At 39.3% G+C, this 26,574-nt stretch overlaps 1 protein-coding gene across 8 annotated transcripts in view; it reads right to left on the bottom strand.

Annotated features, from left to right (window-relative positions):
• rapgef1b (Rap guanine nucleotide exchange factor (GEF) 1b) overlaps nt 1-26,574 on the bottom strand; it is a 55,635-nt gene that overhangs the window by 1,832 nt on the left and 27,229 nt on the right. Inside the window, exons 2-26 of one of the 8 annotated variants that reach the window (XM_087792182.1) lie at nt 26,361-26,503; nt 23,945-24,123; nt 22,401-22,557; nt 22,228-22,316; nt 21,976-22,149; nt 20,836-20,886; nt 20,294-20,408; nt 19,759-19,945; nt 19,163-19,681; nt 18,176-18,378; nt 15,921-16,082; nt 9,451-9,594; nt 8,493-8,585; nt 7,234-7,319; nt 6,679-6,784; nt 6,245-6,320; nt 6,001-6,085; nt 5,158-5,250; nt 4,890-5,075; nt 4,392-4,476; nt 4,233-4,327; nt 4,078-4,156; nt 3,918-4,019; nt 3,750-3,847; nt 3,394-3,522 (exon numbers count right to left, since the gene is read on the bottom strand). In XM_087792182.1, coding sequence (XP_087648308.1) covers nt 3,394-3,522; nt 3,750-3,847; nt 3,918-4,019; nt 4,078-4,156; nt 4,233-4,327; nt 4,392-4,476; nt 4,890-5,075; nt 5,158-5,250; nt 6,001-6,085; nt 6,245-6,320; nt 6,679-6,784; nt 7,234-7,319; nt 8,493-8,585; nt 9,451-9,594; nt 15,921-16,082; nt 18,176-18,378; nt 19,163-19,681; nt 19,759-19,945; nt 20,294-20,408; nt 20,836-20,886; nt 21,976-22,149; nt 22,228-22,316; nt 22,401-22,557; nt 23,945-24,123; nt 26,361-26,503 — 3,436 coding nt within the window. The remainder of the gene's footprint in view (nt 1-3,393; nt 3,523-3,749; nt 3,848-3,917; nt 4,020-4,077; nt 4,157-4,232; nt 4,328-4,391; nt 4,477-4,889; nt 5,076-5,157; nt 5,251-6,000; nt 6,086-6,244; nt 6,321-6,678; nt 6,785-7,233; nt 7,320-8,492; nt 8,586-9,450; nt 9,595-15,920; nt 16,083-18,175; nt 18,379-19,162; nt 19,682-19,758; nt 19,946-20,293; nt 20,409-20,835; nt 20,887-21,975; nt 22,150-22,227; nt 22,317-22,400; nt 22,558-23,944; nt 24,124-26,360; nt 26,504-26,574) is intronic. The other 7 variants (XM_087792183.1, XM_087792184.1, XM_087792187.1 and 4 more) reach the window with 7 other exon arrangements.

Here is a 26,574-nt window from a genome sequence, read left to right as displayed (position 1 = left end):
TAGACTAGTGTGATCTTAATTCTTCTCAAATAACATGATTATAGACTAGTGTGATCTTAATTATTCTCAGATAACATGATTATAGACTAGTGTGATCTTAATTATTCTCAAATAGCAACATTATTATAGACTAGTGTGATCTTAATTCTTCTCAAATAACATGATTATAGACTAGTGTGATCCCAATTCTTCTCAAATAGCAACATGATTATAGACTAGTGTGATTTTAATTCTTCTCAAATAACATGATTATAGACTAGTGTGATCTTAATTATTCTCAAATAGCAACATGATTATAGACTAGTGTGATCTTAATTCTTCTCAAATAACATGATTATAGACTAGTGTGATATTATTTCTTCTCAAATAACAACATGATTATAGACTAGTGTGATATTATTTCTTCTCAGATAACATTATTATAGACTAGTGTGATATTATTTCTTCTCAAATAACATGATTATAGACTAGTGTGATCTTAATTCTTCTCAAATAACATGATTATAGACTAGTGTGATCTTAATTATTCTCAAATAACAACATGATTATAGACTAGTGTGATCTTAATTATTCTCAAATAGCAACATGATTATAGACTACTGTGATCTTAATTCTTCTCAAATAACATGATTATGGACTAGTGTGATCTTAATTCTTCTCAAATAACATGATTATAGACTAGTGTGATCCCAATTCTTCTCGAATAACAACATGATTATAGACTAGTGTGATATTATTTCTTCTCAAATAACATGATTATGGACTAGTGTGATCTTAATTCTTCTCAAATAACATGATTATAGACTAGTGTGATCTTAATTCTTCTCAAATAACATGATTATAGACTAGTGTGATCCTAATTCTTCTCAAATAACAACATGATTATGGACTAGTGTGATCTTAATTCTTCTCAAATAACAACATGATTATAGACTAGTGTGATCTTAATTCTTCTCAAATAACAACATGATTATAGACTAGTGTGATCTTAATTCTTCTTAAATAACAGCATGATTATGGACTAGTGTGATATTATTTCTTCTTAAATAACAACATGATTATGGACTAGTGTGATCTTAATTATTCTCAAATAACATGATTATAGACTAGTGTGATCCTAATTCTTCTCAAATAACAACATGATTATAGACTAGTGTGATATTATTTCTTCTTAAATAACAACATGATTATAGACTAGTGTGATCCTAATTCTTCTCAAATAACAACATGATTATGGACTAGTGTGATCTTAATTCTTCTCAAATAACAACATGATTATAGACTAGTGTGATCTTAATTATTCTTAAATAACAACATGATTATGGACTAGTGTGATCTTAATTCTTCTTAAATAACAACATGATTATGGACTAGTGTGATCTTCATTCTTCTCAAATAACAACATGATTATAGACTAGTGTGATCTTAATTCTTCTCAAATAACATGATTATGGACTAGTGTGATCTTGATTCTTCTCAAATAACAACATGATTATAGACTAGTGTGATCTTAATTCTTCTCAAATAACATGATTATAGACTAGTGTGATCTTAATTCTTATCAAATAACAACATGATAATGGACTAGTGTGATCTTAATTCTTCTCAAATAACATGATTATGGACTAGTGTGATCTTAATTCTTATCAAATAACAACATGATTATGGACTAGTGTGATATTATTTCTTCTTAAATAACAACATGATTATAGACTAGTGTGATCTTAATTCTTCTTAAATAACAACATGATTATGGACTAGTGTGATCTTAATTCTTCTAAAATAACAACATGATTATAGACTAGTGTGATCTTAATTCTTCTAAAATAACAACATGATTATAGACTAGTGTGATCTTAATTCTTATCAAATAACAACATGATTATGGACTAGTGTGATATTATTTCTTATCAAATAACAACATGATTATAGACTAGTGTGATCTTAATTATTCTTAAATAACAACATGATTATGGACTAGTGTGATCTTAATTCTTCTAAAATAACAACATGATTATAGACTAGTGTGATCTTAATTCTTCTAAAATAACAACATGATTATAGACTAGTGTGATCTTAATTCTTATCAAATAACAACATGATTATGGACTAGTGTGATATTATTTCTTCTTAAATAACAACATGATTATAGACTAGTGTGATCTTAATTCTTCTTAAATAACAACATGATTATGGACTAGTGTGATCTTAATTCTTCTAAAATAACAACATGATTATAGACTAGTGTGATCTTAATTCTTCTAAAATAACAACATGATTATAGACTAGTGTGATCTTAATTCTTCTCAAATAACAACGTGATTATAGACTAGTGTGATCCTAATTCTTCTCAAATAACAACATGATTATAGACTAGTGTGATCTTAATTCTTCTCAAATAACAACGTGATTATAGACTAGTGTGATCTTAATTCTTCTCAAATATCATGATTATAGACTAGTGTGATATTATTTCTTCTCAAATAACATGATTATAGACTAGTGTGATCTTAATTCTTCTCAAATAACAACATGATTATGGACTAGTGTGATCTTAATTCTTCTTAAATAACAACATGATTATGGACTAGTGTGACCTTAATTCTTCTCAAATAACAACATGATTATGGACTAGTGTGACCTTAATTCTTCTCAAATAACAACATGATTATAGACTAGTGTGATCTTAATTCTTCTCAAATAACAACGTGATTATAGACTAGTGTGATCCTAATTCTTCTCAAATAACAACATGATTGTAGACTAGTGTGATCTTAATTCTTCTCAAATAAAAACGTGATTATAGACTAGTGTGATCTTAATTCTTCTCAAATATCATGATTATAGACTAGTGTGATATTATTTCTTCTCAAATAACATGATTATAGACTAGTGTGATCTTAATTCTTCTCAAATAACAACATGATTATGGACTAGTGTGATCTTAATTCTTCTTAAATAACAACATGATTATGGACTAGTGTGATATTATTTCTTCTTAAATAACAACATGATTTTGGACTAGTGTGATCTTAATTCTTATCAAATAACAACATGATTATGGACTATTGTGATATTATTTCTTCTTAAATAACAACATGACAATGGACTAGTGTGATCTTAATTCTTCTCAAATAACAACATGATTATGGAATACAGAAGGCTCAGTCAGGCAGGACTCCAGCATGGGACAGCCCTAGAATCTCAGACCCAGTAGGCAGACACCCCACAAGCACCAGCCTAGTCCCTGAATCCCACCACCCAAGCAGGGGAGGCACCAGGGGCGATGTCCCACTTGGACTGAAGCCCTACCTCAACAAGCTCCCAGTGTCTACTGTCTACACTCGGAGCATTTTCACGTGAGCTCAAGACTTTGTGTTCTACTTTACGTACACTTGCTGGAATCGTCGCATGCTGTCCAGAATGTTGAACTGCTGCCAGCGTTTGGAGAAATTGACTTTTCCTTCAATAAGGTCAGGGTTGCCAAGGTGAACAAATGTCAAGTCCTGGAGAATGAGACCCCTGGAAAGCACAAGAACAAAGAGTGTCAAACTAAAGTCTCAGTTTGTGTCTGAATAAGAGACTTGTTACAATGTTCTTAGAAAACCCATTAACGTTTTTACATTTGATTTACACATCACCCCAAAATCAAAACAGACACACATACAGTGAGGAGTGGGGAGACCATGAGGAGGGGTAAGACAACATATAGCCATGTCCACACAGAGACAAGATCTTTCATCACTCACAGATATGGGATGCATGGAGGTTCCACTTCAGCCAGAGCAGCTCGGTACGCTCGGAAGGAAGAGGAGCTGTCGATTAATGTGCAATATTCCTCCAAGCCCTGAACGCAGAAGGTCAGCATGTGAGACAGGAAACAAGCACAGACAACATCCCACTTTTCACCATCTCACCTCTGAGGTCTGTTTCTGCCACTCCAGCCTCCGGATAGGCGCAGAATCCAGTGCAGACAATATTGCCAAATAGGAGTTGAAGTTGTTCAGTTTACGCAGATGCTGCAACCGTCAAGGTGATGTTAGAGAAGAACAACAAGATGCCACTTTAAAGACTGACCTTCATTATCTTGATGAACTTGAGAAGCAGCTTCTCTCTGTCCTGGGCTTTCTCCTGCTGGATTATCAGTGAGCGCACCCTGGAAGACAAATAGAGGCAACTCGTATGACTGAGCCATTTCGGTCAAAGTGCTTCTTCTCGCGCTGCTTCCCTACCAGTAGCTCATGTTGTTAAAGTGCTCTGTGAACTGAGTCAGGTTCGGGCTTTTCTCCTCATTCTGCTCCTTCGCCCAGAGCAGAACCTCGGGAATCTAAGTAGGGACAAGTCAACGTCATGAAGATAAGAACGCTTTATTGAAGACGAACATCGCTCACCTCGATTTTGTAAAAGAGCTCTGCGTCTAGAAGAGTCAGCTGATCTGCTACTTCATGACTTCGGAAGTCGTGCAGCGTTCCAGGTCTGAGAAGAAACACAGACATTTGAAAAATAAGATTTTATGATAACACAAACCTTACCCGACATGAACAAATCAACCTATTAACAACACTGTATTGTGATGAAAATATTTTTCTGAAAAAAAATAAATATATATATATATATATATATATAATATATTATCAATATGATCAGAAGTTAAGGTTAATGTATAGATTATCAAACAGATGATACAATTTTTCGTTGTGCAAAAGAGATGCTAAACAAAGCATCTATATATATATGTATAAGTGAAACATTATCACTGACAGTGTGTCAGTGTGTGTAAAATCCCCCTTTTTATAAATGGAAGATTTCCGTAGATTTGAACTGACTTAATATAAGCGTGTGACAGTGAAACCTAACAGGAGGTATAACACTAGTGAACATGACACTACCTGGCAGAGACTCCTCTGGCCGCGAGAGGCTTGAGCGAGTTGGTGTAGCGAAGCAGCTTTTTTTGTTCTACTTTGTCCAGAATGTTCTTGCGAAGAACTCGGGCCAGGCTGAGCTCTCCGTTACATACTAGTGTGAAGACCAGGTCCATCAGCTGCTTCAGGATGTCTTCGGTCAGCTCGACCAGGCTGTTAGGACATATGCGGACCAGGACACGTTAGAAATCCAATGAACCATGTCTTAGCCCGTTTAAAAACAAGTCATGCTCACCAAAGTTCATCCACTACCCGAACCAGAACAAAGAATGTGTTCTTGCTGACCCGCTTCTTGAAGGTGTCGGGACTGTGGCAGAACCTGGTGTATGTGCTGCGTCGTCAAGGTGTTAACGATAGCATGTACCTTCATTTAATGGCTGAAAATGGTTTTGTAAATGTTTTTGACCCCTTTTTCCAGGATAAGTTTTATTTTCCCTATGTGTCAATTGTTTTGCTGTTTCAACTGTTTTAATGGAAATCTGTTAACAAAATAACTCTAAAACCAGTTCATCAAAGTTACCAGATAAGTAATCAGCTAAACCTATGATACCCGTTTTAACTGTCTTGCACTATGTTTGGTTATATTCTTTCATATTATTCTATTTTATTTCCATTATGAGTGAATGAAATGCAAATTCCCCAAGGATTCACTTACAGCCGAAGAAAAGTCCTGTGAATATATACTTGGCAAATAAAGTAAGAGGTCGCTGAAAGGTATTTGGGATAATCTTAACAGATGTGGTTGAACCTTTTACCTTTATGAATATTACCTCCCCCTCCTTAAAAAAGGAGGAAGAGCAGTTGAGCCTCTTTAGAAAAAGTTTTGGATATGCCTGGTCTAGGCAACACATGTGTGAAGGCTGATCATTTAATCCTAGGTTAAAATAAAAGTCTCTGTGGTTAATCAGATCATGACCATTTATTTCCAGATATGGAACCTTTGAAATGCAGCTTTCAGCCTTACACACAAGTCTGCAACTTTCTATGTGACAAAGGAGATTTTCAGATCTGGGTCTTCACGTATGAAATCCTATACTTGGTCACCTTCTTGAGATGCTCACTTAAGTGAAAAGGATATCTGTAGTGCAGCTTCTTAATGAGGTCCTCTGGGGTTATAAAAGTCCTGTATGTGGTCAGGAAGGCTTCACAGTACAAAACAAGATCTGTGTAGAAGACAAAGAAAATGAACATCCGACATTCCCACTCATGAAGCGTTTCAATGATCCAGTTATGAAATGTTTAAATCAGATTACGATTCAAATCCACCAACAGGAACATCTTGCACATTAAACATTAAGTGTAAATGAGTTGCTGTAAGTCACCTTTGCGGTCTGTCTCTGTGGCATGGACTAATAAGATGTCTCCAGAGCCAGCACGGACGTCAGGACCGTCATCATTCTGATGGCAGAGAAGAGATCAGGCATGTTGGAACGAGTGGAAGCTGCACAGTGTTGCCATGTTATCCAAACATATCCTACATCCGTCAGTTTTTGTGCAACCCACTCGCTTTTTAAAGCTAAAAATCATCCGCACAAATAAAGAGAAGAAATATCCACATGTGACTCCATTTCTCCGTTAAAAGTGTCAAAGCAACAGCGTCACTCTCAAACATCTGGAGATCACACTGCAGCACACCGGACAAAAGATATGCAGGGTCCTCCGTAGAGCACCAGAGGGCAGCATCTTTGATCAGACTAATAAGACACCTAGTTTTTGGGGCTGCAGCACAGCTCTGTCACAGAGGAAGAGGACTTACTTCTTGTTTTAGTGTTATTCGGTTCATAATCTCTTTGTGGTCGACGAGGGAGAGCTCATCCACGTCTTCTTCGTCGCTCCCGGCAGACTCCGTTGACTTCTGTCTTCTGTATCACAACAAACATGATGTGAACAGTGGAATATGACACTTGTGATAAAGAAGAGTTGAGTTTATTACTCATAAAATAAGTTGTTACCCTGATATGATGATTTTCTTGTTTTGAATTTCTTGTTTTAAATGCCTTGCTAAACGAACTGAGGTCTAAACATATATGTGATATTTGTTAATTTTTATTTGTAAAATATTGTAAATGGAAAAAAAGTAATGTTAATCACCCAACCTAACATGAAATACAAGTGTTTTGGAATATGATTACCAGACAAAATGGCAATTAAAAAAAATAATAATCCTTTTAATCAGAATGGTTATGTAAACTAAAAAAATTGAACACATAGTTGTAGCTTTCAGGATCATCCTTATGGTTTCTTAACAATGAGGGCAACATTAATACATCAACAGGGCCACGTGTCACACTCAGCTCGGCTGTACACACACCTTTCTGAATTCATGGCCTCTTTACAGTTAGTGGACGGTGGCTGTGGGGCGGATTCCTGAAGAATGTCGTCGGCTGCCATCGTCTCCTGATAGACATTAGAGAAAGCATCAAAATGAGATACATTTGCATTTGAATTCCTTACATGGTTAGCGACACGCGAGACCAGAGAAGACCCCATGCACAGAGAGACAGATGGATGTTTGGACTACGACAACTTGATCAACATCAGGGTTTACATATCCTCTAGTTGAAAGGAAGAGCTACAAGGTAAGATGGAAGAACAAGCTCTACCAATCTCTTGCATCACTGATGTCACCCTTTTGTTGTACACATTTAAAGAGCACACACACACATTCATTCAGAGCTGATGAAATAAGTGTTATTATGAATAATTACACAGCTGGGAGATTATGACCACCTCAGGATCCTAACTTTTACTTCGTTTGGCTGTTGGAGGTGTTTGGATGAAGTGCTCCACATGAATACATAGACAGTAACCGAGAGTAGCTCAGTCAGTAGATAATGAGGGTTCTTCAAGAAAACTTTAACATAATGATTCATACTAAAATCAAATATTTCAGGGATAGGAATGTGTGTTTTTCTGCATGTTCAAACTTAATATCCACAAATAATACGATTTATTTAATATATTTTAAGAACCTGTGGACAACACATCATATGTTGATGCTGACTCTGCCTCATAAATTCCTTGAAATGTCTAGGAACACTATTCAATAATAGTATATTATAATTATTAACTTTGTCACGAAAAGTATATTGGTGGCCAAAGTGCGGCCCAGAATCACGTGTATCGGACTTGACAAGGACATTTTAGGAACTTCTTTGGACCACTTGAGTCAGCCACTGACCACTGCAGGCAGATAATATAGATTACTTGCAGGACCACACTAAGAGTTCAGTGGTCATAATGTTATGTATCATCACCAGCCTGTGTATACACTCTGTACATGCACAAAAGCTTCAGCAGGGGGATTTGAGTCAGAGATTCCGGTGTTAGACTGTAGCAGGGTTATATGCTCGAAGCCAGAGAGAGACATTCACACAGTGATCCTCTCAGGCAAACCAATGAAGCGGACGCCATTCAGTTCTGACTGCAGTCGTACTCCATTCCAGCACCACCACTTTAAGACATGAATCAATAGGAGGACTAGGATGGCTGCTTTGCATAGAACATCAGCTCCTCGCCACATTGATCCACATCCTGAAGTGACACTCAATGGAACTCTGAGCTACTTACTCTGAGGGAGTGCGGCAGCTCCCCATTGGCCTGGCTGGACGAGTATAAGTTGACGTACTCCCCCTCCCCGCCCTCGTCATTTGCACTCTCGCTCTACGGGAAGAGAGGAGGGGACACAAAGCGAGGCGTGAGGGTGCGGACGAGGCCACAGAGTCAAGTCGAGTGAAAGAAGAGGGATGCCAGGTAGCTGAGGTGTGCTACTGCGCGTTACCAGCAGGTTGTGCTGAGGTGTGTTATCTCATGTGTGGAAACAACATGCAGTGCAGCAGCAGAGCCTCAGAACATTCAACCATATTTAACTTTCATCGAGAAGACTTGTGAGCAGCCAGACACGATCAAACAAAGGCAGCAACAATAACATGTAGAAAACGTCTCTTCATGTTCAGGTAATACGGTGGACTGTGAAAGTTCTTGCACAATATCTCTTCCCCATCCATGTCATATATTTTTGATCAAGGTCAAATAATCGTTTTGTAAATAACATGAACCTTCTAAATTAATTCAAGTTTAACTTACACTTTTGTTTCCTAAACCAAATCACTTGTAATAAACTTACACGTATCAGCCTAAACATATAGAAAAATATACAGTTATTAAAATATACATTCAAAAATGTTTAAACTTAAATGATAAAACCTTACCAATTCCATTTTACAAATAAAGAATTTGAAATTAGACAGCTTACAATATGGCTTTTTGTCTCACAATCTGGAGACAAAATGCATATAATTGTAATTTAGCCAATAGAATGTCATTATTTGTTCTTTTGTAGTAAAGAAAGTCATAATGTATTAATAAAAAACATTAAAAATAGCAGTGTGACCGTTCTGTGCTGGCAAGTTTGACTTCAGCGGGACAGATTTTAGACCAATATCAGTCTGATTTAACGTTTCCGTGTCAACAGTCTGTTGAATCGTTAGTTAAATACCATGGACTCTGTCTTTATTGGGGAGCTCACCGCAGATGTTTGGAGAGATTCAATGAGCGACTCGGAGGGAAGACAAACAGCCAAAGAGCCCCCCGAGCCAGCCGCTGAACCGTTGGACACGCCCATACTGCCATCTAGCATGGAGGCATTGGTCAGTGGAACCTGGTCCAAAGTCTGCCATCGGAGCAGCAGGAAGGAAACAAAAGAAAGACAGAAAAACAGAAGAGAGACAAAGCTAAAGAGAGCAGTAAAAAGGCAGTTTAAGATAGAGTAGCAGCGGAGGAGGATGACAACCAGGTGGGTAGGTGAAGGAACATCTGAACTTATGGAAGTGGGGATATGTTGGAACACGGCAACACTCAATCAGTGAAAAATGCAGGAATCAGTCATCAGCAGAGATCCCAAACACACAACTAAATGTCCACACATAAACACACACTACTGTTACGTTACTCAAGTGTATGTGCGACATGTCACAGCTCTTGTAAAGTGCTGGCATGGAGACCACAAGCAGTTCTCTGTAGTCAGTAGTCTTCTCGCCCTCAGAAAGAAATATTTTATATTGCAACAACTTTAAGCGTCAGCTGCTCTTGATGAATTACATTTTATCACTGTTATCACAACTTTGTTAAAAAACACTGCTTTTAATTTAAATTTTCATTTTAATGATTACATGTATACAAACTCAATTTCCCTTTGTTGTCTTATTAATAACTTTTTGCTTTCATTTGGATTTTATTTAGAATTTGTTTTTAGTTTGTGTTTTATATTTTCTTTTTTTTTCATTGGTGTATATTATAACTAATTAAATAAACAAACAAATAAAAACACACTGTACATTTTATTTCAATTTTAAATATTTTTATTGGAAATTGATGTTTCCCAATTTATAATCTATTATTTTAATATATTATGAGGCCTGTGACAATAAGCCATTTTGATTTCTTTTTTCTTTTTGTGTGTGTTGCCGTTTCTTTCAAATGTGTGATTCTGAAACCTTCCTCCCATGTTTGTTGGTCCCAAAATATTTTAACATGCGTGTCTATCTCCCATTGTGCATCTCTGCCAGTGTTCTTGTCAATATAAAGCTTTGTTTTCTTGTCTCTATGTGTACATGTCTGTGTTAATGCATGTACAGTACGCAATTCAATGTGTGGATATCTATTTCTTGTCCGCAGTGAGTATTGTTTCTTCTATTCTTTGTGCAATTGTGTGCCTGCTATGTCATTGCTTTTGTGCCCATCTAGATAATTGACACCAATGTCTTGATTTTTATTGTTCACATTAACCACCGCAATCACTTCAGGTTGTTAATGTGAATTTTAATAACAAACTTTTTTTTTTTCCTAAGGAAGATGAAATATTCACAAAAAGCATTGATTAAAAGATTGAGCTTAATTTCCTTATTTTTCAAAGAAAGCTTTAATTAAAATGTAACTTGTTATAATTAATAATAACATAAGGTAGAACCTGCTGGCTAAAGAAACATTTCTGATCAGCTTATCTAACCTCCTGACTGCCACAGAATTACAGTCAATGGCCCGCAGGCGGTGCACAGGCCACACTTTGGCCAGATCCGTCTGGCTCATTGTGCTTGTATTTGTGCGTGTAGATTCTTGCTCACCTGTTTAAACATGTTGCAAATACCAGCTCTGTTACCACACACTGCCTCTCTCACATAGTTCACTTATAAACACACACTTGACATACAAACACGTTTGCACAGGCAGGACTAATGCTAGTTAACATAGAATTTAGGAAATCCTGTCTGTTGCCAAAAGCCTTCCACACAACGCACTGAATTCCCTCCACTTCTGTCAAGAAGCCGCCACAGTGAAAAAACACCATGCCCAAAGAAGCTGAGGAATGTAAAAATTAAACACAAACAGGAGATTTGGGACTTCAATGACAGTTCGGGGGGGAGGTAGACGATGACACCCTAGTGTAAGGAAGACTTAACGGTTACAGGAGGAAAATGGAGAGAGTTGTAAAAAGAAAGAGGAGTACAACAAGCAGCAGGAATGCACTTTCCATCACATCCATCTGTGGCTGCATTCTTCTGCTGATACACCCTCACAATCTGGCAATGTTTTCACATGCATTGCTTACCGCCAGGTCACCATGGGTCAACCGTATTCTGGCAGAATCCTTGACCGTTAACCACTCTGATCAAAACTGTCCAAATCCTTCATAACTCTTTAAGAAGCTATGGGGATGGTGTGTTGGCAATGATTAGTCCTCTGTCCCATCAGGGTGTTTTGAGTATGATTCAACTTTGCTTCAGTTGATTTTATAAAGTACAAAATACATTCTTGCTTCCCCAAGGATGCCCGTTTCCACACCATTTCCACATTGATGCCCCCCCGACTGAGCATGTCTGGTAAAGAAGATAATTGTGTGTTGAGTTATCCTGTATCTTGGTTCCATGATGTCTATGCTCTGGTGGAGTTTCCGAAGGTGACTACCACGTGGAGTTACCAAGACGACTCCAGATTCAACCTGGTTATGGCTGCTCTGGATTAAAAGATGACTTGTTAGATGAACCTCCGCAGTGCAACAAGTATGATAGGCTCAAGGAAGTACTGGTCCGGAGGTTTCCTCTATCTAAGGAAGAGAAGGCAGAAAGATTGCTGTCCTTGTCTGGTTTGTGTGATGGATCATCTATCGATATAATGGCCAATATGCCTTTACTGCTGGGATCGGAGACAAGTGGATTTATCATATCTGCGCCAGCTAACTTCTCCGTCGCACGCTGTATTAGCTGTGGGAGACTGTCGTGGTCTGGCAGATCATGTCCTACTAGTGACCAGTAGGATGTCCTACGGGTGACCCGAGTATCTCCATCCAGCGGTGGTGGCTGGTGTGAGAAGATGTAGATGGCATGAGAACAGCATATGTTATTTTCACCTGCGTTTTGGTTGCAAGGCAATGTGTTGTGCTCCACTGTGAATGATTGAGGCCTAGGAAAATGGACTAAAGCTCACAGAAGAGTTTACTTCCTCCAATTTACAGATGAACATGGTTCAAGTATCTCACCGTTTGGCACAAGGTTCTGCTAACTTTCAAGGACACAACTTCTGGACTTTGTAGTTGCTTCTCATACTATTCCAGTGACGTGCGGTGAGGTTCATGGTTGGTGAGGCACTGACTCCTGTAGTGTCAGATTTAAAAGTTTATGAACCCAAAAGAGTGGCTTATTCAATTGGCTACTTGTCATTTCATATCTCAACAGCATTTTTCACACACACACACACATCGAATGTGAATAAATATTGATTTATAGCTTCATAACCCTGTCATCTTTGAAATTGACATAAGAGTTATAGCTGAAATATAATTTTATTATCAATTTATTTAAAATTATAAATTCAAAATCTTTAACCCGCCATATTTAATTATCTGAAACCTTTCAATTGGCTGAAAATCTAAATCTAAATTAGTTTCAAACAATCAATAGATAAAGAAAATATGAATAAAATTCATTTAAAAAAGGAATTAAAAAAGTATAGTACGACCGTGGTAATAAAGGATTACAAGGAAGACGCAGCTGATTCAATGCTCTTAATTTGAAAGCCAAACGTTTATTTTCCTCCTATTGAAGGATTAGCGAGAACTCTCCAGATTTAGGTTCAAGAGTAAAGAATCCCAAGCGACAGTTAGTTTGACAGCTGTAAATTTCAGTGCTGTATTTATATTCAAATGTTGTTAAGTTACGATGACTCGATCACACGTTGTTGTCAGTGTTTATTAGTAATTAATATAGACCCGCCTTTTGTTGCTCCTGATTGGTTAATATTGCGTGGTGCCTTCCCTCATTGGCTAGATTTACGCAAAAGGACTGAAGTTTATTATCATGAAAAGACAAATATTAAGTAATAAATGGGTCAATATAAGTGTGAGAAAAAGAAAAGAATATTTTATTTAAGGCCAACATTTAGTTTTTAAATATTCTATTGTATTTTTTCGTAGTCTTATCTCTTTTTTTTAATCTATTTCTGATCTTAACTTTATATGTAGATAAAGTCCATGACCCTCTCCTTTTTTATTTCCATTAGTTAAAGTTGAGTTAAAGTTTCTCCGCCTAAATGGAGATGTGACGTAGTTGCTGGAGGCTCATTAGTGTGTGCCTCAAACTTTGCCTTTTTACTGCAGTTGTATTTCCAATCAGCGAAACTAAATAAGACCCTTACAAACATTAATCTTGAATGGTTAAAGACATCAGCCAGATCGTATAAAAACAAGGAAAATAAACGCATCTGTGAGCATTATATTGGCAGCATTCAGAGATACTGCAACTGGCACACGTCAATTGCAAGTATCAACGCAGTTTGTGATGGATTGAGAAGTGAGGTACTGCCTCAGCGTCCCTACCCCGACTGCACATCCCTGAGTTCCTATTATTAGCACACATTTCCTGTGTGTCAATGGGTTACATGTGGGTGTGACTAATCAGTGTTGAATTCATGCAATTTCTTTTACCACTTTCCCATCCGTTACTGGGGGATCTGTACACTAACTTTTTTTTTCAGCTGCGGTGGAAGTGATTATCAGTGGCTTCTGATGTTCCATCACTACTAACACACACTTTTTTAGTTGCTGTTGCTTGGCAACATGTAAAACATTTTATCCCAACAGTCTAACCTTTGAAAGTGCACATGATCTTGACTGTGAATTTGGCAATTGCAAAATAAGTGTTTGCCAAAAAGGTGATGTTATCCTGTACCACACATTCAGGATATTTCTGCACACCAGGTGGGTGCACCCGTTTTATCAAAAGTGGATCTGGTGCATGGTTATCACCAAACGTTCTCTTCCTCCCAGCTCCTGCAGCCCCTCTATGGAGCCTTGGGCACAAAGTGTGCTAAGGTGAATGGACTCTGGGGCGGATCCAGTCTTTTGAAATGACAGATCTACTTTCCAGCCCATCCCGTACCTGCTGCAGGTTTAGCTTTGAGAACTGATCAGACATAGCTGTGGGGGCTGTTGGCGACCAGCATGTAGTAGGGTTTGGTAGTCTCTCAGGTTTTTAAGCCGTAAACTACGTGAAAGTGAGTGCAGGTACATTGTTAAGGTTCAGCTACTGTGGCTGTAACTGGCTACGAACCATTTCTGTTTCCTACTGGAAGGTTGGTCTTTCACAGCGTATGTGGATCACAATACTCCGACATTTGCTGGCAAGTCTAGATGACTGAGCCGTGGTCTGCTTACCAACAACACCACCTTGCTGCCATCTCCGAGTTCACAGTTGACATTCGACATGTGGCTGGAGATTATCTGTCTGGTCTCTGGATTGTCCTGCACAGTTTAGGATTGATTTTTCATCATGGCTGCTGTCCAGGCCCACAACGCAGATATTCTCTAACTCTGGTCTACTCAGGCCTCCTCTGTAACATATGTTTTTTTAATTGTGTTCACTCCCTCTCGACTGAACGTCAGTTAAAATGGACAGTGGTAGAATTACCTGGCCTGGCCTCCGGAAGGATGTAAAAGAGTGGACAGCCTCGTTTGTTGCCAGCGGGCAAAGGTCTAACCACATACTAGAGAGTTTCTACCACCTGGGCAGACTTTGACATAGGTTCCACCTTTTGATAAGATATCCACAGGGGCCCCTAGATCGTCTCAGAGCTGTAGTCAGCTCTAGCAAGATCCATAGGAGTGCAGATAGACCGCATTGCAATCTGCAGTAAAAGCGCATGTGTGAAAGGTTCCACAGGTCAAAGCAGCTCTGCGTACAGCACTTACTGGATCTAATATCTAATCTTATGTTCGGTGTACATATCATTATGGTGTTTTATGTATGATGCAACATTGCTTAAGTTGGTTTTATGAAGTGAAAAAGACTTCAATAAATTCTTCAAATTCCTCATTAAAGGTTTCATAATTGCAAAAAAAAAAATCAGATAATTCGTAACTGAATAGAAAAAAGTGGATTTTCCTAGGCTTATAATTTAACAATAGAATTCATGAATAGTCTCTATAACGAACATACATTTTTTGAAACATGAACATTAATACAAGTTAAATTTGCATTGGATTATGTGATTGTCTGCTATTTTTGAAGACATCATCTCATTTTATCTCTGCTTTTTACAGATTTGCCCGTATTTGTACATTTAAACTAAATATAACTTTTAAAGGAAAGTTTTGGCTCTTCCCCTGCCATGCTGGACCACAGAACACACACACTAGGAGGTGCACTCACTCATGAACACAAAAGCCCCCAGTACTCACCTGATGGAATACTTCTGCTTACAACACAACAACAAAACCACTGTCAAAACCAAAACACACTAGGATGAGAGATAGGAAGACCACACAGCAGAAAGATCGCTGACCCTTTAAGGGACCAGTCATGACCTCAAGGCAACAGGAAGACCACACTGTTCGACATATGGCGCGCACACACACGTGTCAAAACACCGTTGGAACCACACAGCACCATGCCAGTGGAGGATGAGAAAGATGGGGAGGTCAGGGGGAGGGTGAGGATGGGGACTCACCGTTGGCGTAGTCAAGGCTGCTTGGCCAATCAGGAAGGAGTTAGAGATGGACATGCTGAGGCCCAGCCCAGTGCCTGCCTCCTCCAGAGCCACAGTGGACGGCTGGAGGTGGCAGGAGAGAGAGGAAGAGGAAGAGGAGGAAGGAGAGGAGGAGTGGGAGGCCTAAATAGAGAAAAAAGGGGGAAGAGAGAGAGAGAGAGAGAGAGAGTAAAGGAGTGGGAGAGTGGTTAGGAGGGAGAAAAGAAGAAAATGTATTAAACTAGTAAGCAGGAGTGAATTAGAGTAGATAAAGTTCAACAGTTGGTTAAAGTAAAGGATGTCAGAATCTGAGGTCAACATATTAAGTTCCTTCAAAATAGCAGTTTCCACCAGAGCATCATGGGACTCGCAGGTTGGTGCTTTTGTAATTCCCTTGCTTAACTAACTAACTATACATTGGCTTATAAAACAAACATCCTTACTCTGTCAGACCACAGGCACACCAGGCCCAAATACATGAAGCCAGATTAGGATTTCAGGAGAGATGAGCGTAGAATTACAGTGCACACTCAGACAAAATGCTAAATAAAAATCAGTTGGCAGCTAATACTGCACTGCTGTGTTAGCAGAAACATTTTTTTGGCTAAAAACTGTTGAGATTTAAATCAACATTGCGATCGTATAGAATTAATTTTTGAAAAGAAACTTACTTATTTACTTTGCCCCCACTTTTTGAACCAATGAGTTTATCTGTCCTACTGTTCAACTAAGATCCTCTTCATTAGGAACAAAAAGTGTGACCACCTGCGATTGCTTTGTGAGGCATTAGAGGCTTAGCAGCTCTCGCTGTGGCAGAGTCTGCGAAAACAAAACAGCTATTCTCCAAAAACACCAGAAATATAAGCTAGATTTGTAATTGTTTTGAACAACCACACTGTTACCGAGAGAATCAGTAAAGTATCGTGATCAGCTCAACAACAAAATTAAAGATTTCTGATTCGCATTACCCTCTCAATCAAAAAGAGATTCAGTCTCAAACAGATCATCCATTCATCAAACAGAAGCCACATGTCCAGGCCAGCCGAGTCACGCCCACTGCTCCATACATCCCCGGAGACTCTCAGCGTCTGACGGGCGGGACAAAGCCCATCATTTATCATTGTCTGGTTTTGCAGCAGTGGAAAGACCCTTCATGTCAGTTACCTGTGATAAGTACCTGAATCTGAAGGAAAGATGAACATGTTTGATTGCATATTTATTCAATGAAATATCTGTACATATTTAATCACTTGTTGCAGTCTTGGAGTAGCCATCTCTACTCTCCTGCAGTGCCAAGCTAATGTCCCATTTAATTGATCCCTCATTAGTTAAATGACGTCTGACATACTAGTCCTTAAATCGTTTTTTATGGGTGTATAGAAAATTAGCATAATGGTATATATCTCGTTTTTTCTTAGTTTTCTATGATTTCTTTGATTTCTTTGGTAACAGGGACAAGGTCTTCCATCAGTTTGTTAGAAACTACCAGAAATAACTTAATATATAGCATTACAAGGATTATTAAGGAAGATCAAATCATATTCCTCTAATATTATAATCACATTGTTGATTTTTCAATAATTTCCAATGTGGCAACATGAAAGGAAACATAAAATGGTTATTTTGTAAAAAATATGTTTTTGGCCAATGGTTGGCCACCCTTTTGGTGTCTGTGGTCCGGACAGCACTTTGGTGGCAACTGGTTAAGACAATCTTGTAGAGAAGTAAAAGTTTATCCATCTTAAAAAATATATATTTTTCTTAAATCCAACCCACTCAAAATTCTTAATTAAGTGTCTTATTCTTTAATACTACAGAGACAAACTCTGTTGTGCCGCCGAAAGAAATCCAATTATCTTTCTCCGTCCCCTCTGGACACTCATTGTCCGAGAGCTGTCTCAATTAACTCGGACACAGACGCAGATTTAGATAAGCGGACTGGATGCGATGTGCTGCTGATAAAAGGTGGTCTTATCAGCTGCCCAAGACTCAATAACAGCTTTGGTCTATAGCATAGTAGGCAGGAAAGGTGAAAGGTAACAAGATAAGAGCATATGAGCAAATGTCCCAAATGCAATATGCATTGTTTAGCACTCATTATTTTTGTAAGACTTTCTTTAAATGTTCTGATGTAATTTAATAAAAAAGACGCGGTCAACGCATGGGGATGGTTCATTTCTGGATCCCAGGGAAAAGATCAAAACATTTATCCATCTTTGACAATAATTAAAACTCACCAGTTGTCTTTGCTTTGGGGGTAACGCAGGAGGCAGAACAGGCTCATAAACTGTATCTGTGCTGCTGAAGGAGTCGTTGAAGCCGTACACTTCCTGGAAGCGCTTGTTCCTCTGCTCGTAGATGCTCTCACTCTGAGGCATCTGGTAGAAGACAGAGGGCTGCGGCTCGGAGTAGTCTTCCACAAACTGCATGTACTGCAGGACTGGAGGGGAAAGCGGAAGAGGATTACCTAACTCCATGGAAACTTTAGCAGTTCATCCTAAAATTATCACAATGGTCAATTTTAAGAAATGTGCATTAATACAAGTTTGTGTGTGAGATTTCAAGTAATAGAGTGTGTTTCCAAGCATCTTCACTCATTGTATGCGATAGGAGTTCGTGGGGCTATTAATGATTAATGTGCTTGTTTTCAATGTCTAGCAGTTACAGTACTTAACAACAGTGTTGAGTGTATAAATTCGGTTTTACTTTACAATGAGGTTAAAAACGTTAAAATGACTTGGAAATTAAAAATAAGATGATGAATAAATTGTACATTTACAATCACAGGTCAGTGCTTGAGCAGAGCTACCACAAAGATAGTTGTATACAGCCCTGGTTGTCAGTTATAAATAGCACAAACCTTCAGGGAGTGTACATGTCCAGTCTGTCAGTGGCAACAAGAGGCTACATTATGTCCAATAAACAGACTGAATTGAGTCGTGCCTGTTACACAATTGTTCCACTGACAAAGCGCAAATCTATATTCATCAAACTGTTAGTAGTGACATAACAACACAGGAAATGATGCAGTGGGTGAGTCCGGAAGTGACCAGATCTTGCCCTCTCTGCTCCGAAACTCATTGTAGAACTTCCTGGTATTCACTTCCTGCAGTTAAATTATTTTCCTCAACTAAAACTTGATCAAATGATGTCAAACAGTCAACGAAAGAAAAAACTTGTTCAATTATTAAACATATCCTGTACAACCACCTCCCTTTACTTACTGTGTCTGCTCTTCTTTTCTGGCAGTGGGGGTGGACTGGAGGGCATGTCTGTATTGTCACACGTCATGTACTGTGAGACAAACACCCCTCCGTTTGTCTGAGGCATTGGTGAGATGGGTGTGAAGAGCGGAAACGGTGGCGTTGGGTGCATCTCCTCCTCTGATAGGTTGTCATATTGGGAAGGGTAGCGCTCGTACAGCACCTTTGACCCATACTCCTGGAGGCCAGAATTCTGTGTACTGCGTCGTTTTTTCTGAGGTAGCGCGGGTGGGGCACTGATGCGGGATAAAGGGTTGGTTTGACCCGGCTGAGGTGTCCAATATTCTGGCTGCTGTTGAGATAGGGGAACACTAAAGCGGGGATGTGATGGATGCTGTCCAGGGACTGGAGACGAGGATTCGCTATGAGATTCTGGAAGGGGGCTTAGGCATCCTCCCACTGGTATTGGTGGGAGATTTTCCCCGACTGATAGGTCCTGATGAAGGAAGTCATAATCTGGGTCGTAGGCTTCTGTATTGTCTGAAAAGATAAAGCATATCATACATTTACCTTTACACTAACCTGAATTTTTTTTATCCCCCCCCCCCCAGTCTTACCGAGAGTTTCACAGCTGGTGTTCCGAGAACACTGACCACTGTCCTGCTCCATGGAAGAGAGTTGCTCGTCTGACTTGCTTAATTTGCCCATGCTGCTGCAGGGAGACAGTCGTGGGGAGTCACCACCATAGGACTGGCTGCCACCCGAGAATCGCCTCTGTAGAAACTCTTGCTCGTAGTCCTTCTGCTGCACGCAGAGAAAACATTTACATATCTAATTAGTTATTTCCAACCGTTCCATCCCATCTGCACTCTCCCCTCCACCACCCAGGATTTCTGTCCAAATGGGAAGAGGGTCACTCTATGAAACGGATGCCTTTTGTGTCCGCTCTCGAAGCTCTCGAAAATGTATCCAAAGAATTTAATTTAAGAGCTAAACCAATTTTTCAAGAAGACAATTCTAATATTAATTTTAGGGTGATACATATCTTACAACCTCTTTAAAAAAAATGGCTTGTCCGCTATTGCTCTTATTTTCACAACAATCTTTCTTATTTTTTATTAGTTTCCGACAGTAAAATAACAACTCAGTTACCGGTCTGTGGACACTGCAGGGCAGACTGGAGCCTCTGCTCATGGGGGCGACCACAGCTACTCTTGTAGGCGAAGGTGCAGATTGGCGCTTCTTTGGGGGAAGAGCCGGTGGAGGACTATTGAAAGACAAACACTGCATCAACTCATGGTAACAAACTTCAGGAACCTCCTTTAACATGAACACATGCACAAATCCATGTATGAATACATGAAAAGACATGATGATCTCCTGGACAGCCAGGAGACAGTGAGGGAAGGAAATGTAAGCATTCATCGGCAAAACAAAAATTGGTCCATGTTTTTCAAATTAAATCAAATGCAGTAAAGGAGAACATGGACCATGATATAGTCAGTAGCACACTCCCATGCACTACCATCTTCTGATTATATGAAAACTCTGCAGCATAAGCCTGAGATAAAACTAATGTTTTGGACAGGGAAACCATGCATGTGAAAAATACTCTCATCCAATCCATAATAATTATGAGCGCTAAAATAGGATGTTATGATGGGTACAGATGATCCTGCAAACCAAAAACATACTTGTCCTTCAGACATGGTTTCCTTCGGCCAGCATCCGCACTCAACTGTGCTCTGGACCCAGAGTCCAAGAGACACCCCAAGGATAGGAAAAAAAAAGAAAAAAAAAGAGAGAAACAGCAGAGGAAGTAAGAAAAGAACAAGAAAAGCATTCACACAGAAACACTATCCAACAAAAAGAAGGAAGTGTTTAGAGTTTTCACCTCACATATAAACCCACTCATGAGGTATATAATTGACCCTGAAGCAGCACCTCAGTGATTACTCTGGAAATAAAGAGCTCCAGAATTATGCAGGACTTTTTGGAGCTAAATGTTTAAACTTACAAATTTATATCATGATCTCAGAGTGAATAATGTGAAATGAATATGTAGTTTCACATCATCTACTACAGTTTTTCTCGAAATGGTCAGTGCACATAGTTGAAGGAAAATGACAGAAAAAAAACTATACACTATGTTTATGCACAGATAAACGAAGCAGGGGGATATTGGAAGAGAACCAGAGGGCTGCCAATCACTCACCAAAATAAGGATTTCTTTTATGTATAATTGAGGTATGAGATAATGAACTTGCATAGGACATGATTTGTTTCCCCCAGCAGGCTGCTGATGGCTCAGACACAGAGAAAGACCTCAATGTGTGTGTGTTGATTGATACACACCAAACAATTTGAAATTTGGATAAAAGCAATAAATCAAATAATAACCATTTAGACCATTATAAACGTCAAATTAAAGGATTATGGTTCAGATTTTTCAATAAACTTGTCGTACAGATGAAAAATGCAATAAAACAACTTTTGAAAGGGTAATTCTTTTTCTTCTATTACTCCAATTTTACTAATTTCCTTGCAAGCCAACCACCATGTAAAACTAGACTTTATTGTATGTTGAAGAACTGATCTTTGAAAATATGGACTGCTTGTTTCGAATGTTCATTTTTTAAGATGCTTTTGCAGAGATTCTTGCCGTTGTGTCATCACAAATATGAGTGTGCTAAAAGATGGTGTGAATAGGGTTCCAAAATGAAGCTAATGGTATGAAGTTTGAAATTTAAAATAACTGTACAAACACATACAAGGGTTATAAATCTGACATCCTCATCTAAAAACATTCCCAGGTGGACACTTGGCTTTTCTACCTGAGCTCGGCCATTTTGGCTTCAGGGAGTGGGGGTTTGGGAGGTGCAACCTCCTCATCTGTTGGTTCAGACGCAGCCTCTGCTGGAGTCGTGACAGGAGGAGACTTGTTCAGAACCTGTGGCTCTTGCTCTATTAGAGGAATCTCCGAAGAAATGCTGCAACACAAGTAAACACTACTTTGAGTCACTCCAGGCGGTGACGCTACAGAACTACAGCTGGAGGCTGGGTGTGTTTTTATTGTGGTGACTCACCTCTCTGTTGTGGTAACTGGTGGTGCTGGTTTGCTAGGAGTGGTGGGTGACGGTTGTTCCTGCTTCTCGATGGTCAGCTTCACCAATTCCTGTTCGTAAACACAGAAGAAACATGCTCACGTCGAAGATCACCCAGAAGATCTTCTAGAAGGAGGTGTTGATCTAGGTCTCACCTTAACACCATCCAGCACAGCTTTGATGACACTGGTGACAAAAGCAACATTCTCCTTGTCCTCCAGGTCGATGCCATCTAGCATTACCTGATCTGCCCAGCGGATGAGATTAGCCAGACTCTGGTATACACGGTTGTGACAGGAAGAGAGAGCCGAGCTGTGGCCAAGCATATTTGGAAACAATGTAAGAAGATACAAACGATTAAAAATGCTAGTGTGTAGGTGAGACATTTCTCAGTCATAAAACAGAAATTTTGACTCAAGAATGCAAGAACCAGGTTAACGGAGCAGCAGAGGCCTGCACCAACATGCTGTGATGGATCACCATCCGACTGATCTAGACCTGGGGGAAAGTGCGGCCCCCAGGACACACTTATGCCTGCATTTGCATGGCCCTCAAAAGGTTGATGTATAACTATAAAATGTATCATGATGAAATACTCTGCCTGATAACAGAGTAAAAATAATCTCTGAACAAGAGTTTAAACTAATTTTATTTTTTTATTAAAATAATGCAAAAAAAAGAGTTTTCTTTTCCATTTTTTGTGCTTGTCAATACCCGATGATAGTGACATAGGTTTCATCAATGCATATGCTTTTAAAACGCACTACATTTCTTAGACTATCAAAATATTTTACAAAGATATTCACAATTTGTACTGGCACATTTATAAATGCTGTGGAAATTTTCACAATTGACATGTGATGAGTGTAACATTTATTTTATTGCATTTACACGCACTATTTTTTCTTTGTATTTTAACATTGATTTTGTTAGTACAAGGTAATCATTTTCCATTAACATTATTTTTTACATTTAGATATATTTACCAGTACACAGTTTTTATTAGTGTCTTTTATTCAAACTCTCTTAAAAGTATTAACTTTATTTTATTTTATGTAAAGTAATTCCCACAGTTCCACAGGAGACCACAGTTAGAAAAGTATGACTTTGCTGCTGTCCACAGATCACTTTTCTATTTAGGGTTGAATTCCCAGAGACTTCTTGACAGCGGAGTGACAATACATCACTCGCTTCTAAGCAGCTGAGAGACTCAAAATCCTTCACCTCTGACCTCTGCTCCATCATCTGCACTGATGGATGGAGAGAAGCGTTTTAACATGCTCTGCTGTTAACAACCGTGATTCAGCCTAGTTTTTAGGATACTGACCCAAAGACCAAACCTTTGAGTTGAGGAAGACAAAGACTTGTGTTTTAGGGTTAAGAGTATTTAATTGATTACTTAATTCACTTTTGAATATGCTATACACGGTTAATTAATATTGATGCTGAATACAACGTCACAGCACAGACAGCAAAGACTTTAACAAAGGTATGACTAATCTTTCCTCATAATTAATCCACAAAGAGTAGACTTTCATTTTAAATTAGTAAAGCAAGAACATGTGGGGCAATAACTGATGTTGTGCTGATGTTGTGCAGAGATCTAGGACTAAAATGTGGTCAATAAATTGGAACACTGACCCATAAATAGGTTTACATAAAAAACCTTTGATTGTTTTTAATCTGCAGTTTGCCGTACCTGTGCTGGATCCGTGCCTCCACCTGAACCAATGGGAGAATAGCTTCCAGGACCTTGCTTGCTGAGCCTGGCAGCATCTCAAGAACCTTCTTTTCCACCACCATTTTGTCCACAATTGTCTTGAAATAGCGCAGTGCACTGACCACCTCCTTCTCGTGCTCCTCCAGCCGGCTAACCTTCTAAAAGGAGAAAACCAACATCATCATCTCAGTTAGTTTACTAGGGCCCCTCACACTCGCACAACTATTCTTCATGGCTTTACCCTTTTCTTATTCCTTTGCACTTTCACCTGAGCCTGGAACTCCAATGCCCTGCCAGGGGGGTGCTTTAATGCCATTGTGGTAGGGAAAAACAAGATGGAGACAAGAGTTTTTCCCTTCTCTTATCTTTCCTAACTGGGCAGATTGCAATTGTATATAATACACAGTAAAGAAGACTCAAGTGGGAGATATAAACAGAGTTTAGAGTATAAAGAGGGGATCGATGGTAAAGTGTATGTGTATGTGTGAGCGTGTTGGCATGCGTGGATGTGTATGAAATGCCCCTTGTAGCCATCTGCAGGAGAGGGAAAAGGGGAATTACCAGAAATTGGGATGCAACAAACTCCTGAGACTACAGTAACATGAGAAGTTAGCTCTACCCAACACGAAAGGGCCCAGCACGGTATGAACCTGTTGTTAAAGCCCCAGCAAGAAAGTAAGTAAGTAAGTAAGTAAGTGTGATTTCTAAAGCACCTTTCTAGATCAGGTTCACAAAGCGCTTTAACAATCAAAAACAATACACATTTAAAATAAGTATATATTTTAACTGTGTATTGATGTTGATTGGTCTAGAAAGGTGCTTTACAAATGACACTTACCTATTTACTTACTTAAAGGCCGAGACACATAAGAGATACAAACACAGGACAATCCCAGAAAATCAGGGAAAAGCCCATTCTGATCCAGGAACAACGATAGCTGCTCAGACACCACCTTCTCTATGATCTTGAACAAGAATGGAAGCTTAGAAATAGGCCTAAAATTACAGGTCAGTCGGGTCTAAGCCTGCCTTTTAGAGTAAAGGTTCCGAAATGGCATGATTAAATGCATTGTGAAAAAAACCCTGGCAAAAGGGACTAATGGCCAATTACATCCAACAATTTAATAAAGAGCCAACAAGGAAGGATGACGGACAAGCAAGAGGAGGGTTTCATCTTGCTCACCAGTGCCGAAATACCAGCCAGGGTTATAGGTTTAAAGAAGGCCCACAAGGTGGAGACAGGCTCAGTGACAGCAGGGGTTCCAACCAAAAGGGGAGGGATTTTCTCTTTGATCAACTTCATTTGGTCAGGGAAAAATGTATCAATACATAGCTGTCAGCTTCACAGACGACTCAGAAAATCTCTGTTGAGTTCCAGGCAAATGGCAGCACTGACGTGTTGTCACACACATCACAGAGAGGAATGTAGCGCAGACATCGAGCATGTCCGATGACCTCAGAGTCCAGGCGAGCTGCAGCCGCAGCATGTACAGTATGTCTTCTTTTAACCTGTGCACCAGAACGGGAGCTTTTCCTCCTTTCTTGCGGAACTCACCTGGTATCCAACAGAGTAGCCAATATAAACAGAAGAGGAAACGCTCGATCATAACTGTCCCTTGTGTAAAAGTCCTCCATAAACTTTCTGACGCTAAACAGAGAGTCACGATCATAGATCCGTGGCATATTGAGGCATATCCTAAGTAAGGTGAGCATAATATCAGCATAAAAAAGAACTTTTTAACACTCAATAGCAGGAGCCGACTTTAGGTGCTGCCATTCACAGGCCAAGCCAGAAGCGGGGCGAGTTGGTGGGCAGAGGAGGATCCAGGGGTGAGCGCCAGTAGGGGGGTGCTGGAGAGCCAACCGGTCCAGGACAGCCAGCGAGCCGGTCAGGGGACAGAGCATCAGTGCAAGCCCATGCCACCTGCCCCTGCACTCCTCACACAGAGGCGGAAGTAGACAAAGACCAGCCACAGCGTGTTATCTATCGGTTTCAGTAAAATACATACGTATTCTGTGTATGGATACAATATTTAAGTATGATAAAAATGACTTTATCTTCCTGCTGTCCGCTGGAGAAGCTGATGTGACTCGGAGCCATTCAGTGGCTTACAGCTATTATAGTTTACACTGAGGGAATATGTTTATTACACCAGAATCCAGAGGGGAGCAACAAGCTTATTCAGGAAACCATTTAGTTCTCTATTCATCTCTTAAAGGCTCATACACCAGCTGTATCAGAGTAAATCTGGGAACTGTGGGAACCAGCAAAGGAACTTAGCTACACAGACACAATGGATTATAGAAGTGTGCAATATACAACGGGGAAACAATCGGGACACAAATAGGTAAATACACAGAACAGCTGGGAAAGAGGCTTATTTCCCACACACACCTTGTTAGCAGGTTTCTCTGCGCTTTTGGCTGCCGGCTCAGGCTGCAATTGTTTGCCCTTCTTGGACGGAGTCCTTCTGATTTTTGGAGAATGGAACTTGTCCATCAATTTGGTGAAGGAGGAGAGATGGGACCGCTGCGAGTCTGACAGGAAATAGAGAAACAATGGTCAATTCAATAATAATGAAAACAAAAAATATAGAATCAAAAATATA

The sequence above is a fragment of the Callionymus lyra genome, chromosome 5 (genome assembly GCF_982586985.1).
Source record: "Callionymus lyra chromosome 5, fCalLyr1.hap1.1, whole genome shotgun sequence".
Taxonomy (NCBI): Eukaryota; Metazoa; Chordata; class Actinopteri; order Syngnathiformes; family Callionymidae; genus Callionymus; species Callionymus lyra.
Note: the sequence above shows the minus strand (reverse complement) of the source record. Positions and strands in the feature narration are given on the sequence as shown.